General features: G+C 40.9%; 1 protein-coding gene across 5 annotated transcripts in view; it reads right to left on the reverse strand.

Moving 5' to 3' along the window:
• The window catches only part of TPR (translocated promoter region, nuclear basket protein), a 247,582-nt gene that overhangs the window by 174,484 nt on the left and 57,221 nt on the right, over positions 1–15,877 (reverse strand). For all 5 annotated transcript variants that reach the window (XM_030205416.1, XM_030205413.1, XM_030205412.1 and 2 more), the window contains exons 12-15: positions 13,781–13,978; positions 7,251–7,358; positions 5,270–5,496; positions 1,146–1,309 (exon numbers count right to left, since the gene is read on the reverse strand). In XM_030205416.1, coding sequence (XP_030061276.1) covers positions 1,146–1,309; positions 5,270–5,496; positions 7,251–7,358; positions 13,781–13,978 — 697 coding nt within the window. The remainder of the gene's footprint in view (positions 1–1,145; positions 1,310–5,269; positions 5,497–7,250; positions 7,359–13,780; positions 13,979–15,877) is intronic.

Consider the following 15,877-nt stretch of genomic DNA (forward strand, 5'->3'; position numbering starts at 1 on the left):
GGTGGTTTCTTTACCTTCCTTCCAAGGGCAAAACTGTGTGGAAGACACTTGTGTTCTCCATACACTCAATGTCCATTGAGCCTGTATGCTCTATTATTTATTTATTTATTTGTAATACTTACATCCTGCACTTTCCTACTCATTAGCAGGTTCAATGCGGCTTACATAGTATAACAGGTTTACAAAGTAACATAGAATGGACAACAATCTGGAGGTGTCCAAAGATTTTGCAAGTTAGATTGCCCTATTTGCTGGTCTAATGAATGACAAGGCCGCTTCAGAGGTCCTCATAGTATAGTGGCTTAACGAGGCAGTCTCTCCAGCATATCTTACCCACTAAGGGCTGACTTACCCACTAAGGGCTGCCTTACCCACTAAGGGCTTGAGAGCCTATTCTATTAGGAAAGTGGCAACTTTGTGGGCCATCACACACAGTTTCACCAGCATAAATCTGTAAAGTACGGATGTGGTCATTACTACATTTATTTTGGATGTTCTAACCAGAGAGGATGCTGAGGAAGCAGTACTCAGAACAAGGACAGACCATTCCCATCAGTTTTTTGATGCATACTATTCATTGTAGACTTGTCTGGTAAATTGAAGGACATATTTCTTACCTAGCTGTCTTTCCTCGAGTTCTACCAGACCAGTCCGGAGGTCCTCCCAGTTATGGTTGGCTATGGCTCTGTTCTCTTCTTTTCTTTGGAAGACTGAATGTCTCTCAAGTGGTTTGGCAGAAGAACCGTATTTTTACCCTTTTCCCACCCTGAGAGGAAACTTTTTTGGGGGAAGGGTTAATTTTTTGCATGTGCTTTGTTACAGAAATACTGATCTAATTAGAGCTGCACAGACTCGTATGTAGGGCAGGGGCTCTGAAGTCAACTGCCCGTTTCCGTCTGTTGGTAGATGAATATAACCCATTTGCTCTGGACTGGTCTTATAGAACTTAAGAAAATTAGCAAGTAAGAAAACTTCAAAATATATGTGATATCTTTATGACAGTAGAAGAGTAATCAAATAACCACAAAAAAGTAATTTTCCATTAAAATGAAAAAAAAAAAAAACCAACCCAACAACAAAAAAATCCAAACCCAAAACAAAAAAAACTTATGTCCCTATAAGCTATTTTTTTTTTAAACCCACACCTTGCACTGGAACAGTTACTCCCGTTGTCTGAGCCAACAGTATTCGGTACATATCACGTTGGCGCACAATAGACTCTACCAATTGCGTCTGGTGTCTGCGGTCCTCGCGCAGCTGCTGAACCTCACTGAGGCATTTCTCCATTTCAACTTGCAGCTCAGAAAATCTGTGGCCAAGAATAACAGCATATCAATAAGTATTCTTTTGTAAGAAAAAGTGCAGTAACCTCACAGATGTCTATAACAGCCTACTTCAGAAACTATGCCCTCTCCTGTCTTTCCCCTATTTTGATAATCTTTAATCTTCAGAAAGCTGAACACAGAAGCAAATTAAAACAGCGCACAGAATTGCTTTTGATATATCGAGCATCCCTTTCCCATCCTTTTAGTTTCTTGAAGTGTTGGATTATCGATCAGGTCCCAAATTTTAAAATGGGTGGGAATCGTGATTTATTACTGTGTCAAAGATTTTTAAATTGAAGATACGACCTTGTGGATTTAATGGACAGATTAAATTGTACTGTTTTAATTAAAGACTGTCATTTACAATAACACATTGGAGTCCATTTATTAAACTGTGCTAGAATCTGGCCTTAGCGCATTTTAACACAGTGCTTTCTTGCATGCTAATGCCAGATTCAGCCCAGCATAACTGTAGGACTTCTTTTTAATAGATATTTTTTTTTCTGGTCGTGCACTAATATATGTATTAGCGCATAGTACCAGTACAACTTTAACAGGAGAGCCCTTACTACCAACTATTTAGGAAAGTGCTCCCACGTTTCATATTATTAGCACACACTAACGTGAATGTGTTAGATGGATAATACTTCCTCACCCATGACATCCCACTCCTGACATTTTTTTTTAAACTATAAATGCTGCACGACTAGCACGCATCGATAGGCACTAATGCATTTTGGGGTAAGCCTTTTTCCTCCCCCATCTGAAGCGTGTGTTAGTGTTTAACACAGTTTAGTAAAAAGGCCCCAAAAGAAAATTGATATTTTTTGTAGCATTCCACTGGATCACAAAATCATTTGATGTGACTGGTATTGTGGATATATAGATGCCATTTTGTAAGCTGTTAGATTAATCAAGGAGGCTTAATATGACAGGAGACGGCATGAGCCCATCTGGCCCATTCTGTGGGCTGAAGCTAGGGGGCAGAGCTTGCTGCCATACTGAGTGACCCTAAACATTCACAGACGCAATTGAAAACAATAGCAAACTTGTGAGGTTCATACTGTTTTAGTAAGCCTCCTTGGTTTTGCATTCTCTTTCTTTCTCTTAGGAGGGCATGGGGGGGGGGGTGTTGGGTGAGTTTGCGAGGTGTCTGTGAAGGGGAGGAGGGTTATATTCAAAATGTTTTTGTCACTGTTCAAGAGCTTGCTTTGTTATTTACAATGCTGTATTTTGGATTTCAGTGGTGCACTATATGCCTTTATTTTTGCTTATGACAAGGTATTTCTATATAAAACCAACAGTAAATGCTTATGACTGCCTATGTGTGGATTTTCTTTTTTTTTTGACAGATTTATTAATTTGAAAGCTTCCCATATATGTAGATATAATGAAATAAAATTGAAAATCACTAAAACAGCATTAAAAATTAATTGTAGCTGCTAGAAACATAGAAAAATGAGAAGAAAATACAGAGTCTATTACTGCTGTTTCTACTAGCTACAATTTGGTATGCTGTTTTAGTGATATTCACTTTTATTTCATGATATATATCTAGATATGGGAATGTTTCAAATAAATAAAGAAAAAAAAATCCTGTTTCCTCCACCTTTAAAGGAACTGCCTATCCAATGGGAACAGCTTTAGACTTTTTACAGATGGACCATGCATAGGCAGTCCCTTATTTCTAATAAGCATTTCCTACTGTTTTCAAAAGTGTTTGAAATTGTTTTGGGTGTATCAATGTGGCAGAAAGTCCCGCTTACTGAATTCAACCCTCATAATGGGCCAGATAAGCTCATGCCATCTCCTGTTCTCAATCTAAGCTCCTCGGCGAGCATAAATCCACATGTTATAGAATGGTCTAGCAGGAAAGAAAGGAAGGAAATCTCGCTTTTTTTAAAATGAACTTTTGATGGCTCTCATCTCTTTGGATCATTCAGCTTCACACGGTACCTCTTATATAACACTAGTATAAAAGGCCCGTTTCAGTAGGCAATGAAACGGGTGCTAGCAAGGTAATCCCCTCCCCTGCAGCGTCCTTCCTGTTTCCCCTGCCCCCCCCTGCAGCCACCCATCTGGTCTCAGGACCCCCTCCCCACCAACCCTCCCTCTGCCCCTGCAGTCACACATGTGCAGCGGCCTTCCTCTCTCCCCTGCTCCCCCTGCAGCCACCCATGTCCAGTGACTCTCCTCTCCCCCCACCCCCCTGCAGCCACTCATGTCCAGCAACCCTCTTCTCCCCCTGCAGCCACCCATGTCCAACGACCCTCCTCTCCTTTCCCCTTGCCCCCCCTGTAGCCACCCATGTCCAGCGACCCATCTCTCCCCTGCCCCCCCTGCAACCACCCATGTCCAGTGACCCTCCTCTCCCCCTGCCCCCCCTGCAGCGTCCCTTCTGTCTCCCCTGCAGCCACCCATCTAGTCTCAGGACCCCCTCCCCACCTCCCTCTTCCCTGCCCCCCCCGCAGCCATCCATGTCCAGCGACCCTCCTCTCCCCCTGCAGCCACCCATGTCCAGCGACCCTCCCCTCCCCCTGCCCCCCTCCAGCCACCCTCCCCTCCCCCCTCGGCGCATCACCCAAACCCCTACCCCCCCCAGCGCATCACCCAAGCCCCTACCCCCCCCTCGGGCACATCAACCCCCTCGCCACCCGCAGCCACCAATACTAACGCAGACTGCGAGCACAGCTGACGGTGGCAAAGCCAACTTAAGGTACAGGCACCAGTCTAGACTTAAGAATATCCATTTTTTAAAAAATAGAAGTGCCTCTCAATTCGGTTTTATTTTATTTTCATTTTTAATTCAAACAAGCTTCCAAATCTGTTGTTTCCGAGGAAACACTTCTTGAAAACAGCTATAACCCCAATTTGATGTGTTTTTTTTTTTAAACAAAAGAATTCAGGATCCATAGCACCTACCTACAATCTGCTGAGGAGACTGAAAAATACTGAGGACTTCCCTGCCTAACACCCAACTTTCCTGCCTAAAGGTATTCTTAACTAGGCTTAGGTAATTAACAATTTACAAGCTAGCTCCATTACATCTAGCTCCATCCCTGGCTGCCTTCAAATCCAGGCTAAAGGCCTACCTGTTTGATGCTGCTTTCGACTCCTGACTTGTCATTTTTATCTTATCCTTGTGTCCTTCTGTCTATCCTTCCCTTAACCTTATTGATCCTGTCTGTTTGTCCTGATTTAGATTGTAAGCTCTTTTGAGCAGGGACTGTCTTTCTTCATGTTCAATTGTAAAGCGCTGCTTATGACTGGTAGCGGTATAGAAGTGATTTATAGTATAGTATAGTATGCTAGCGAGCTTCAGTAGGGTCAAGATAGTATGCTATTATGAAGTGTAAATTAAGGACAACTAGGATGGAATTCAGATAATCCATCATAATTCAAAATGGAGTACTTTGTGAATGGACAATCAAAACACCAAAATCTGATGGTCTTACCAGGGTTCATTCTGAACTAAGAAGAGAAGGGTGTGTCAGTTTCAAACCCCAAGAGGGTAGAGAAATCAATTTGGACTGTTTCCAATAACTAAGGGAGAAGAAATATGCTACTGTTGAGGTCTTAGATGTTGTTCTCCTGCCACAGACACTTATCAGCTGAGGGCATGAGTGGTGGTTTAAAAATAAAATTTAAAATAACCAAACAAAAAGGAGAAAGACACAGATAAGTATAAAAAAGCTCAATAGCTTTCTTCTCGTCTTAGTTGAGTGAGCAGAAAAAGCCAACCGATCAGAACGTGGAAAGGAGTAAGAACCATATTGCTTTTCATTATCAAAAAGACTTACCAACTGACACAAATCTAAATCACCTTAAAATTATCAGATGATTTAACAAACAGGGCTAACAATTTTTGTTTTGTGACCCAGAACTATAGCCCCGTAGCACACGCCAAGCTTATATCACAAAATCAGCTTCCAGTCTTTACTTACTTGGCTGCAGTAGTTTCCTCCTCTTCCTTCTCTTTAGCTTCCCCCAGTTCTCTGAGAGCCAGCAGAAGGCGCTGGTTCTGCTGCTGCAACTCTTCAATGTTTCGGAATGTGACCAGATGCTGGGTTATCACTTCTGAAGAGCTGCTTATATCAGCAGAACTCACTTCTTCATCACGAAGGACATGATTTCCCCTGGCCTCTTCTAACTCCATCAAAAGCACTCGTATCTAAAGTAGTAAAACACAAAACCAAAAAACTAAGATTAAAAAACAAAACAAAACCAACCAACCCCCCCCCCCCCCCCCCCCCCCCCCCCACACACACACAAGTTCAGATTCCTGGTTAAGGCACCAGATGCTTCCACTATTCCTCAGACTGTAACCTTCCTAGATATGAGCAAGAGCAAATGACAGCAAAGCCAATTCTACCCATCCATTAAAAACACTGAGATAAGTGGAGGCATTTGGCGGTCAGGCCCGTACCCTGAAGCAGCTATGGCTTGGTTGGGGTAGGCAGTGGATCTGAATACTAAACATTTACTAAAGATAAGTTTAAGCTACATTTTTATTAAGTAATTAAGAACCTGTAGAGTTAAAAGTTGGAATAGTATGTATTTAGTACAAGTAAAAGGAAAAAAGGTTTGTTTTGTGACCAATGAGTAAGGCGAGTCATGGGCAGACAGCTCATGTGAAATGAGTAATCACTGAGGTCACTGGTAATAAAAGATTGCTTAGAGGGTTGAGCATCAGAGAATGTGGTAAAAGCAATTAGCTTAACACTTCTCTCTCTCTCAGACTATTGCAACTTGCTTCTCACTTAGCTCTTCAATCTGTTCAAAATTCTGCTGCACGACTTATATTCCTCCAGTGTCGCTATGCTCATATTAGCCCTCTCCTCAAGTCATTTCACTGGCTCCCCTATCTGTTTTCACATACAGTTCAAACTCTTTTTATTGACTTACAAATGCATTCACTCAGCAGTTCTTCAGTACCTCTCCACTCTTATCTCTCCCTACACTCTTCCCCAGAAACTCCATTCACCGGTTAAATCTCTCTTATCTGCACCCTTCTCCTCCATCGCTAAGTCCAGACTCCGTTCCTTTTATCTTGCTGCACCATATGTCTGGAATAGACTCCCTGAGCTGGTACATCAAGCTCCATCTCTGGCAGTCTTCAAATCTAGGCTAAAGGCCCACCTTTTTTGATGCTGCTTTTAACCCTTACTCATTTGTTAAGTATCTGTATTTTATCATTCCCACCTTAGTTATTCCCTTATCTCTTATTTGTACTGTTTGTCTGTCCTAATTAGATTGTAAGCTCTGCTGAGCATGGACTGTCTCTTCATGTTCAAGTGTACAGCGCAAATGATTAGTAGTAGTAGGGTTTAAAAAAAAGGTTTAGATAATAGTTTCCCAACACACAGTACACATACCTCAAGGGGTACATGGTGTGTGGCTCTCGGATAAAAAAAAAATCTCAAGCGCGGTGGCATCCAACCCTCCGTCCCTCTCCCGTCTTACAGAGGTTGTCGGACGTGGGGCAGTAACAATGCGCTGCTCGTGCTGACATCACAGCCTACTGTAAGACACAATGTCCTGTTTCCGCATAGGCGGGCGGGAAGGTCAGACAGAAGGCTCCAATGTTGGCACAGGCAGTGCGTTGTGAATCGCAGTCAACAACCTAAGACAGCTTTAAAAAGATATAGGGGGGGGAGCGGAAGGGGGTACTCTGTTAATACTTGTTAGACTTAGGGGGTACTTGGCTTGAAAAGGTTAGTAAAGACAAGTTCCTAAAAAAGCCATTATTAAGATGGACGTGGGAAAATCCACTGTTTATTTCTGGGATAAGCAGCATAAAATCCATTTTACTCTTTTGGGATCGTGCCAGTGACTTTTAATTTAGATCGGCAACTGTTGGAAACAGGATAGTGGGATTAACGGACTTTCGATCTGTCCTAGCATGGCAATGCTTATGGTTCTTACCTGCTGGGAAAGGTCTTTCACTTGTAAATCCAGTCTCTGATTTTCTCTTTCCAGCACAGATGAGTGTTTGTGAGCTTTATCTGTATCATCTTGCAACCGCTGAATTTCCTGTAACGAAAAAGCGAAAATATTATTGCCATTTAGAAACCCAAATTTGGAGCCAACCTACTATACTACACTGTGCCCAAAACTGTATTGTTTACTAAAGGGTGATGACAGATGTCTATAAGCAGGACTAAGGATTCCTAAAGGCACTCGAGAAACCTACTTAGGTAGGTGGTCATTCAGAGACCCTGATCTGTGGCCTTTTAAACCTGAGGCTATGAGAGGCAAAGACAAAGATATGACAAGCCCATATGTAATGAACTCTGATGCTACCTCTTTTGTTCCATCTTTGTAGTAGTTTTCCATATTTCACAGGTATAGATCACAGTTGCCAGGATAGTAGTTTTTAGAGCTTAATTTTCATCATAGTGTTGTTCATATTTGACACATACGCTGAAATACTGATACTGCCTTGCCAAACTTATAATTGACATCTCTCTTGACACTACCATCGCTGGATATAAGACTGCCAAGATAGGTGAAATTGTCCGCTTCTTGGACAGGTTGTAGGTTAAGTGATTAATTGTGTACAGGCCTGTCCACCAACTTGTATGATCTTGGTCTTTCCGTGGCTGATTCTTAGTCAGTCTTTCTAGTAGCCCTGACCTGGCACTGTCAGAAAAAGCAGGCTACTTCACCAATCCTGGGGGCCTTCCTCCAGCTTTCCTGCTTTTTCTGATGGTGCTGGCCCGGTACTGCTTTAAAAAAATTAATCGCTGCAAAAAAAGGAGGTGCTGCATTGGGTGGGGGGAGGAGCGGTGGGGAGAGATGCCTGAGCGAGCCATAGGAAAGGAGAACGCCAAGAGGAGGCACGATGAGCCGAAATTTTGGGAGCCGGCTCCCAAAATTCTTTTTAAAAAGACTAAAAAATGGCTCTTCTGAGCCGGCTCCAGCACACCACTGGGTGTGGGAGAGAAACTGAATTTATTCCATCATTGGTACCTGCAAAGACTTCTTGGTATCACCTATCATGACCATATTACCAATGAAGAGATCTTGAAAAGTGACTCAAAGGCCCCAACTTATTGTAGCTGAGAAAAAGGGTCCTGCTTGCTGGACCTATTCTAAGGCTGTACAATGTAATGGACACCAACAGGTGGGAAGAAAAAGAGATGGAGACCAAACAAGACCTAGGAGAGCACATTCAAACAAGAGCTTCAGTACCTTGGCACCAAATGGAAAAAGATAGTAATTACTGCAGCCATTTGGGCACGCAGAACACTTGCTGTTCAAAGGTGTACAGGCAGACCTGGGTGTAAGAGTGATATGGTGTCACACTGGTGATTTCTTTTTTCCCCGCCAATCAACTGATGCTTATAATGCCATTGCCTAAAGACTTGTTTACAGACTCCCCTATGCTAAGGGATACCCTAGGCGAGTTCTCAAAAAAATCCTACAAGACAGCACGATGGGCTGAGCGTTCGTATTTGTTACGCTTCAGTCAGCGACAACCTACAGCACAAAGTGTATGTGTGTTACCTTATTCTTCTCAGGTACAGAAGATGAAACAGACTATTTTATGACATTTTGGCACATTTTGCAGTTATACCCTTGTTTTCAAGAATTTCCTATTTTTGCTTTTAAATGAGGGAAGAATTTGAGGGATTCTACTGTTTTTTTCTGATCTTAGAGATCTGTACCATCAGTGATGGTCATGGGGCATTACCCCTGCAGGTCTTGCAATTTTTGTGCCTTATCTGTGTCAGGAGATTGTATCTTCCTGAACAGAGTGATGATATGGTTGTGGGGCTTGTTCTCTTGTGTTTCTTATGTAATATATGCGATTTGGTGTCCCTGTCAACTGGTATATATAGGAAAAACTACCTGTTCTTTGAAGAAATGCCTAATTGAACATCGGAGTAGGCTCCGTGGTCAGTCAAGTGGCTGCTGCTCCTTTTAGTTTCTAGTTTTAGTACAGCTCAACATGTTTGAACAGTTACAGTTTTGTGTTTTGGAAATGGTTTGGCCCTCTTGACGTGGAGCAGATGTTAACTCGGTTCTTTTACAGAAAGAGAGAAGGTGGGTCTTTAAATTCAAAACTATTGAGCCTCGTGGTTTGAACACAGAAAATCAACTGGTTTTGATTTCTCAGCATTTTTGATGTGTTGGACAAAGTCGATTTTGATTGGTGGATTTGTAGTTTTGCAGGACGTCATCAGATGATGTCAGACACCCCACTGTTTTAATGGTTGTCGCCATTGCTACCTCATGATTGTTTTTTTGTCAATTGTTTGACTGTGGATTTGGTAAGAAGATTGTGTTTGTGAGTGTTTTAGGAAGGATGAGTGTTTTTTAATACATGCCCTGTGTTTAATTATTTTTTATTGTTGGTTTGCAGAATGCAGGTGGTCTGAGTTAAACTGCAGTTGAAATTTCTCTGGAAACATTCACTGGATCATGCCAAAACACCAGTATATTGCCTTATTAAACCTCCTTTTATAAAGCCAGGCAGGCACTAGTGAGGCTTTGTAAAAGGGGGAGCAAGTGTGCTGGTGGGCGTCGACGAAAGCTTATGTGATAGCGGCCGCTGTGGAATAACTTAAGCTAAGTGCTATCTTGTTTTAGATCGTTTGTGTGTTTGTAGTGGAGTTTATATATTGACTAGTAGTCTTGCTAGACATTATAAGTTAATAAAGGGTTACAGGTTGATGTTTGCAGGTTGCGGAGAGTAAATGATTGAGGCATAGTGACCTTGAGGTTGGAGTACTTGGAATGGGGTGCCCCATAAGAAGCTCCATAACCTACAGTGGTCCATAAGTATTGTTCAAGTACTCTGATACTCTCCTTGCCTTGCAGACATTTTGAAATTTTTGATTAGGCAACTTACTGTTCCCATTCTTTATTTTTATGAGAACAATTTGTTGAGCATCTCTATTTTCTTGGAATGTTTTGCTATGGAATTCAGATCTGTTCCCTCTTACCTTTCTGACATGGTTTGAAAACCTAATTATTCCAAAAATATTTCAGTCAAAATACAATTTTTTTTAAATAATAAAAAAAAAATCAGAACAAAAAGCTATTCTTATGTTGATTTAAAGATTTGACTTACAGACTGTATTTTAGTAGCATTGTTTAGTAGTGGAGTAGTATTATTCTCTTGTAATCTGGCTTGAACTCTGAGGGCTAAGTGAACTAGAAATGCCAACATTAAAACACTAGATGTCTCTTACACTAGACAAACAGTAATTCAAAGAGACCAGTTGAAAAGCCGAGTTATTACAAACTAAAATATAAAATATTAATGTGAATAAAAGGAATCCTCAGTTGTAAATCATACCCAAGTTTTAAGTATGGATGACAATATAAATTATCTTTCATCAAGCTCTTTGTGTACTAGTGAATGGTGAGAGCACTTAACTATTCACTTAACTTTACAATTACAATTAGATTTATATTCCGCAATTACCTATCAGTTCAATGCAGATTACAATAAAAGCAGCCAGTTGATTTAAACTGAAAAACTGCAAAATTAAAATATGCTCAAAATGTAATTACCTAAATAACGAGCAACTAGATAAGCTTTTAGTTTCTTTCTAAAATCTTATTTAATTCTTTTCTAATCTAACCCATTTGGTAATAAGTTCCAGATTTTAGCTGACTGATAACACAGACATAAATGGTGCAGGAGTCAAACCATAAACAACATTAAATATTAGTACACATAATTTGAACAGTATCCTTCCTTCAATACATATTTAAACATTTTAACCCCAAACTCTCAAAAGCAAAAATCAAATGTCTTTATGATAACTCAAGAAACTGAGTCACTTATCTGAATTTTTGCCAGTGCTGACCCGCATAATTAATGCACATCCAATATTTCCAACATCAATGATATCTTCAAAAAGACGTCCCCCCCTACACTTCAAATGACCAACTTCATGGGTTTCATTACCAAAACTGCCTCATGGATTAGGGCGTTAACTCAAAAATTAACAGATGCCGTTCATGCTGCATCCCAAGCTCCAATCTCTGGTCCTCACATATCTGGAAGAAAGACAACAGTCTGGCAGACAGGCTGAGTAGGGCAATGCAACCAACATAAGCTATCTCTAAGTATGGGTGCTGCCCTCAAGACCTTCCAAGAGTGGGGCACCCACTCAGTGAATCTCAACAAGGTCCTTCACTTCTGCTTCAGACTCAAATTACAGAGCAGACTAGTGTTGGATGCCTTCCTCCTCAATGGGGGGAAATATCTTCTGTATTTATATCCTCCAACTGTTTATTGAAAACTTTCTATACCATTGCTTTTCTTTTTCTATTTTCTTAAATATACCATTATTCTATGGTTTTGTGACTTGATTCTCTATAAAGAGTAATGTTTCCCTATAATTGAAATTTTATTTCATTTTTTCCTTATGCAAATTTTCTGTATTTCTGTAAAAAAAAAAAAAAAAGAATAAAATAAAACCATTAAGATAAGATAAGGAGAACTTGCATATTCAGTCAGGCCAGTGAAATCTTGCAGTTCCACCCTAAGGTATATCAAAACAAAGTGATTCTTAATGTAACTCCTATACATACTATTTTTCCTTGTTCAATCATTCATTACATGGCTTCTTTCTGATGCAAAAATTGCCTTTAACTCTCCATTAAGAGAAAACTAATTCACTCTGCTTTCTGTTCTTTACACTGTCAAATGCTATCTTCAGCATTTTGAAAATCCATTCATGAACTCGCCCTTGGATAGGCAGGTTTTCTTGGCTGGTGAAACGGTCCCAGGAAACAGAAGTAGAAGCATTTTAATCCCAACTGGGAACTAGGAATATATTGCCAACAGCACCTAAAAATGAAATGGAACTTGGTTTACTGTTGCTCAGCTGTGCCTGCCAGGGGCAGGCTGTAATACTAGGACTCTTCTCCGCCCCTCCTTGCTTGCTTGGGTTAACTGCACATTTGCTTTGCAGAGTACGATTTCAAGATTCTCTTACTGCACAGCTCAGCACCTTAAGGACATTAAGGTGGTTTACCAATAAAATTGCCAGCTAACCAAGACAGGAGAAGATTAAAATGATAAAATAAGAAAAGCAAAGAAGCTGGAGGATTCATCACCCCTCAGCCCCAAGGGATGTGCCAAAAGCCAGTTGTCAGTCAGTACTTCACAACTTTTAAATTTAGGGAATACGTTTTCTTGGCAAATACAGAAGGTCAGACGGTTCCACATAAAGAGACTTAAGTAAGAGAAGGCAGAATCCCAAGAAATATTCAGGTCAGATGAGAGGGAGGTGATTGGTTAAACTGCAGATGTTTGAGAGCTGATTGAGGGAGACCATTGTAAAGAGAACTGAAGTATTCAATATGTGCTATAACCAGCCAAGAGCAGATGTTTGAGACCACTGATGGATAGAAAAGGCTCAAACTTGATCCCACACAGAGTGAAAAAAAAACAAAACAAAACTGATCACTGACACACAAAAGTACCTCTTGTACAAAGCTCCTGAACAGCACTCTTCCTGATTAAGGCAACTTGAGAATGGACAGAGCAAATATGCTACTCAGAAACTATATACGGGGGAAGGGAATGGGACTTAAATACCGCCTTTCTGTGGTTTTTCCAACTACATTCAAAGCAGTTTACATATTATATACAGGTACTTATTTGTACCTGGGACAATGGAGGGTTAAGCGACTTGCCCAGAGTCACAAGGCGCTGCAGTGGGAACCGAACCCAGTTCCCCGGGATCAGAGTCTGCTGCACTAACCACTAGGCTACTCCTTCACTCTATAGCAAATAGAACCTATGGACAGCAGACATGCAAAATTTTTAGTTGTGGCTGGAGGCAGCAATTTTTATTCGGACTAGTGGAGAAGTAGAAATAGGGACCAGTTACAGGAATTTTAAGAACCTGACTCTCAAGATTGCTGGTCTCCCTAGATTGCAGGCACTGATGGTTGTAAAGGAAACAGTCTTGCTGTCTACACCAAATTTTTTGACACACACCTCCCACCTCTTGGGGACACACTGGTTGAGAACCACTGCTATACATCTATGGAAGCCCACTTTTGCTATCAATATTTGGACAGCTAAGTTGAAATCTGAGTAAAGTCACACATATTTGATTACAAGCTATTATCTGCTAATAGAAAAGTTAAAACATTATTCCTTAATCCGGAGATGCATGAACACATTCAGCTGTGTCCTGAAATTAACCAGAAACCTCAAGTAGGTTGAAAAGGAAAGCAAAAACACAATTAAAAAAAAAAAAAAAAGGACTGGATTGTGAAATCTTTTTTATTCTTTAGGCGATCCCAGTTGGCCAACATATAGGAAGATCTAAGTACCTTAAGTTTTGCATTTCCAACGAGCAACCAGTTCTTACACCATTTCATGAACAAATCTGTGAACACAAAATCTTTCCCAAATGCCTGAAACTGCTCCATACTGCTGAAAACCATAACTTATACTTTGCACGTCCCTTACTCACCCGCATGGCTTGCTCCAGTTTAGCTGAGAGACTTGCTACAGATTTCTGCATGCGTTCATATTCCTCACGCTGGCGCTTCAAAATTGGTGCCTTGGCCTCCACTTCTTTCACAATTTCATCCAAGTACTGGTTCACCCTCTTATTCTCCAGCTTTTCTAGCAGTAACTGATCCTGTGCTTCCACATAGGCATTGTAGAGCTGAGTGTAAGGCAAACACAAGAAAAATAAGAAAGAACATTCTAGGGCAGGGGGAGGGGGGTGGAGAATCGAGTGGGATTTTCTGTGATGATTGATGGCTTGCTATTTTGATGTTTTACGGAGTGTGTGTTTTCAATTGCTTGTTTCTCATGTTGTTTAAAAAAAAAGAAAGAAAATTTCAGGGCATACAATCTCAAAACGTTAATGGAAGAATTAAACATCTTTAATATTTGATCTTGAAGTTACACAGAAGGTGCTCCATTTTCACATGTGCACAGCTAAGGCCTTTGTCTCATGCATTAAGAAGGATCACTTAATATTCCCAATGTGTTGCTGCTCATAGTCAACTAAAGGATCCTTGCTGTAACTGTGGACAGCTCTGCATTTATATAGATTTTTTTTTACAAGAAGACTTGGATCCAAAAGCAAACTCAACAGCACCATCTTTTGAAACAAGTTAGTTCTTACCTTTAGCAGGAATTCTTTGAGGGCAGCAGGATACAAATAATCAACACCGGTGACATCATCTGACAGAGCCCCGTGCAGGAACTTTTCTTCAAAACTGAACTATAGAACTTTTGAGACAGTCTGACTACACATGCACACCATTTCTTCCCTGCCACTGCCACACAGGACTATGCTAGTCTATTACAAGCTTAATAGTTTAGGAAGGTGAGAGGGTATGAGGATTTGTATCTTTCTGTCCACGGACAACACCTGCTACAGGATAAATAACTGCATTTTCTCTGAGGACAAGCAAGATACACCAAATCTCACAACACAGGACTCCCTAATTACAGCTGCCCTTAAAAAAAAAGTGTTGGGGGGGGGGGGGGGGGGGAAATAAAACAATTAACACTGCTATACTGGCAGACATCCAAATTGGTTTTGGTGTCAACAAGCCACGATATTTCTTTCTTTAAAGCAGCCTGGAACTGAAAAGTGTGCCTAGAGGGGATGGAATTGAATTCTAATCCCCAGATAAAATCTGGAGGACTAGCTGGCTAAATCTACTGCTGTGTTGAGGGTCTTGCACTAGACAATAGTGCACGGTGAATGTGTGGACATATGCCCATGTTGCAGCCCTGCAAATGTCTTCCATAAAAACTGATAAGTAGACTACCAAATTAATTCTACTATAACTCTGACATTATGAGCTGTGAAATAACCCTCCAGAGATAGGCCTGCCTGGGCATGACTGGAGGAAATGCAGTCTGCTAACCAAAAAAAAAAGTGTATGTGTTTTCCAAGGGCAGCCCCCATGCTGCTACAGTCAAAAGAAACAAAAGGCTGGGTGGTCTTTTTATGGTCTATTAGAGCTGCCAAAGGACATGCACACAGAAGACTTTCTCTCTCCAATAAAGGAGAAAAGAATCTGAAGTTAGCTTGCCATGTATCCCTAACCTAGAACAGAACTAAGGGACCTTGCTACTGAAAAAGCAGAAAATGGATCTATTGAGGGGGTTCCCCCACTCCTAAAATATTTTGCAGACCATCTCGGCTGTAGGATTCAACTCAATTTGTCTGATAGGCAATTGTCCTTGTCTGTCAGATATGTGGCCTCGAGAGTCATTCCGTAAGAAATGGTCCAATTCTACATTTTGACAATCTCCCAACACTGTATATAAAATCCCATTCCTCCTTTCTTGTTGATGTAGTACATTGGTACCTGGTTGTCTGTCTGAAAACTCTTCTGATTAACTTATCTCTGAAAGCCTTTAGAGCATAATGATATCAGTACAAAAGATGCAGATGAGATCCACAGTTAATGGCAGTAATAAAATAAAGTAGAATGCTTTATTAAAATAGCCCAATGTGGCCACATTTTGCCTATGGAAGGCTGCTTCAGAGGCAGCAAATGTTGATCAGACACAAGGCATAAATTAAAAACAAAATAAA

Source organism: Microcaecilia unicolor, chromosome 6 (genome assembly GCF_901765095.1).
Source record: "Microcaecilia unicolor chromosome 6, aMicUni1.1, whole genome shotgun sequence".
NCBI classification, from domain to species: Eukaryota; Metazoa; Chordata; class Amphibia; order Gymnophiona; family Siphonopidae; genus Microcaecilia; species Microcaecilia unicolor.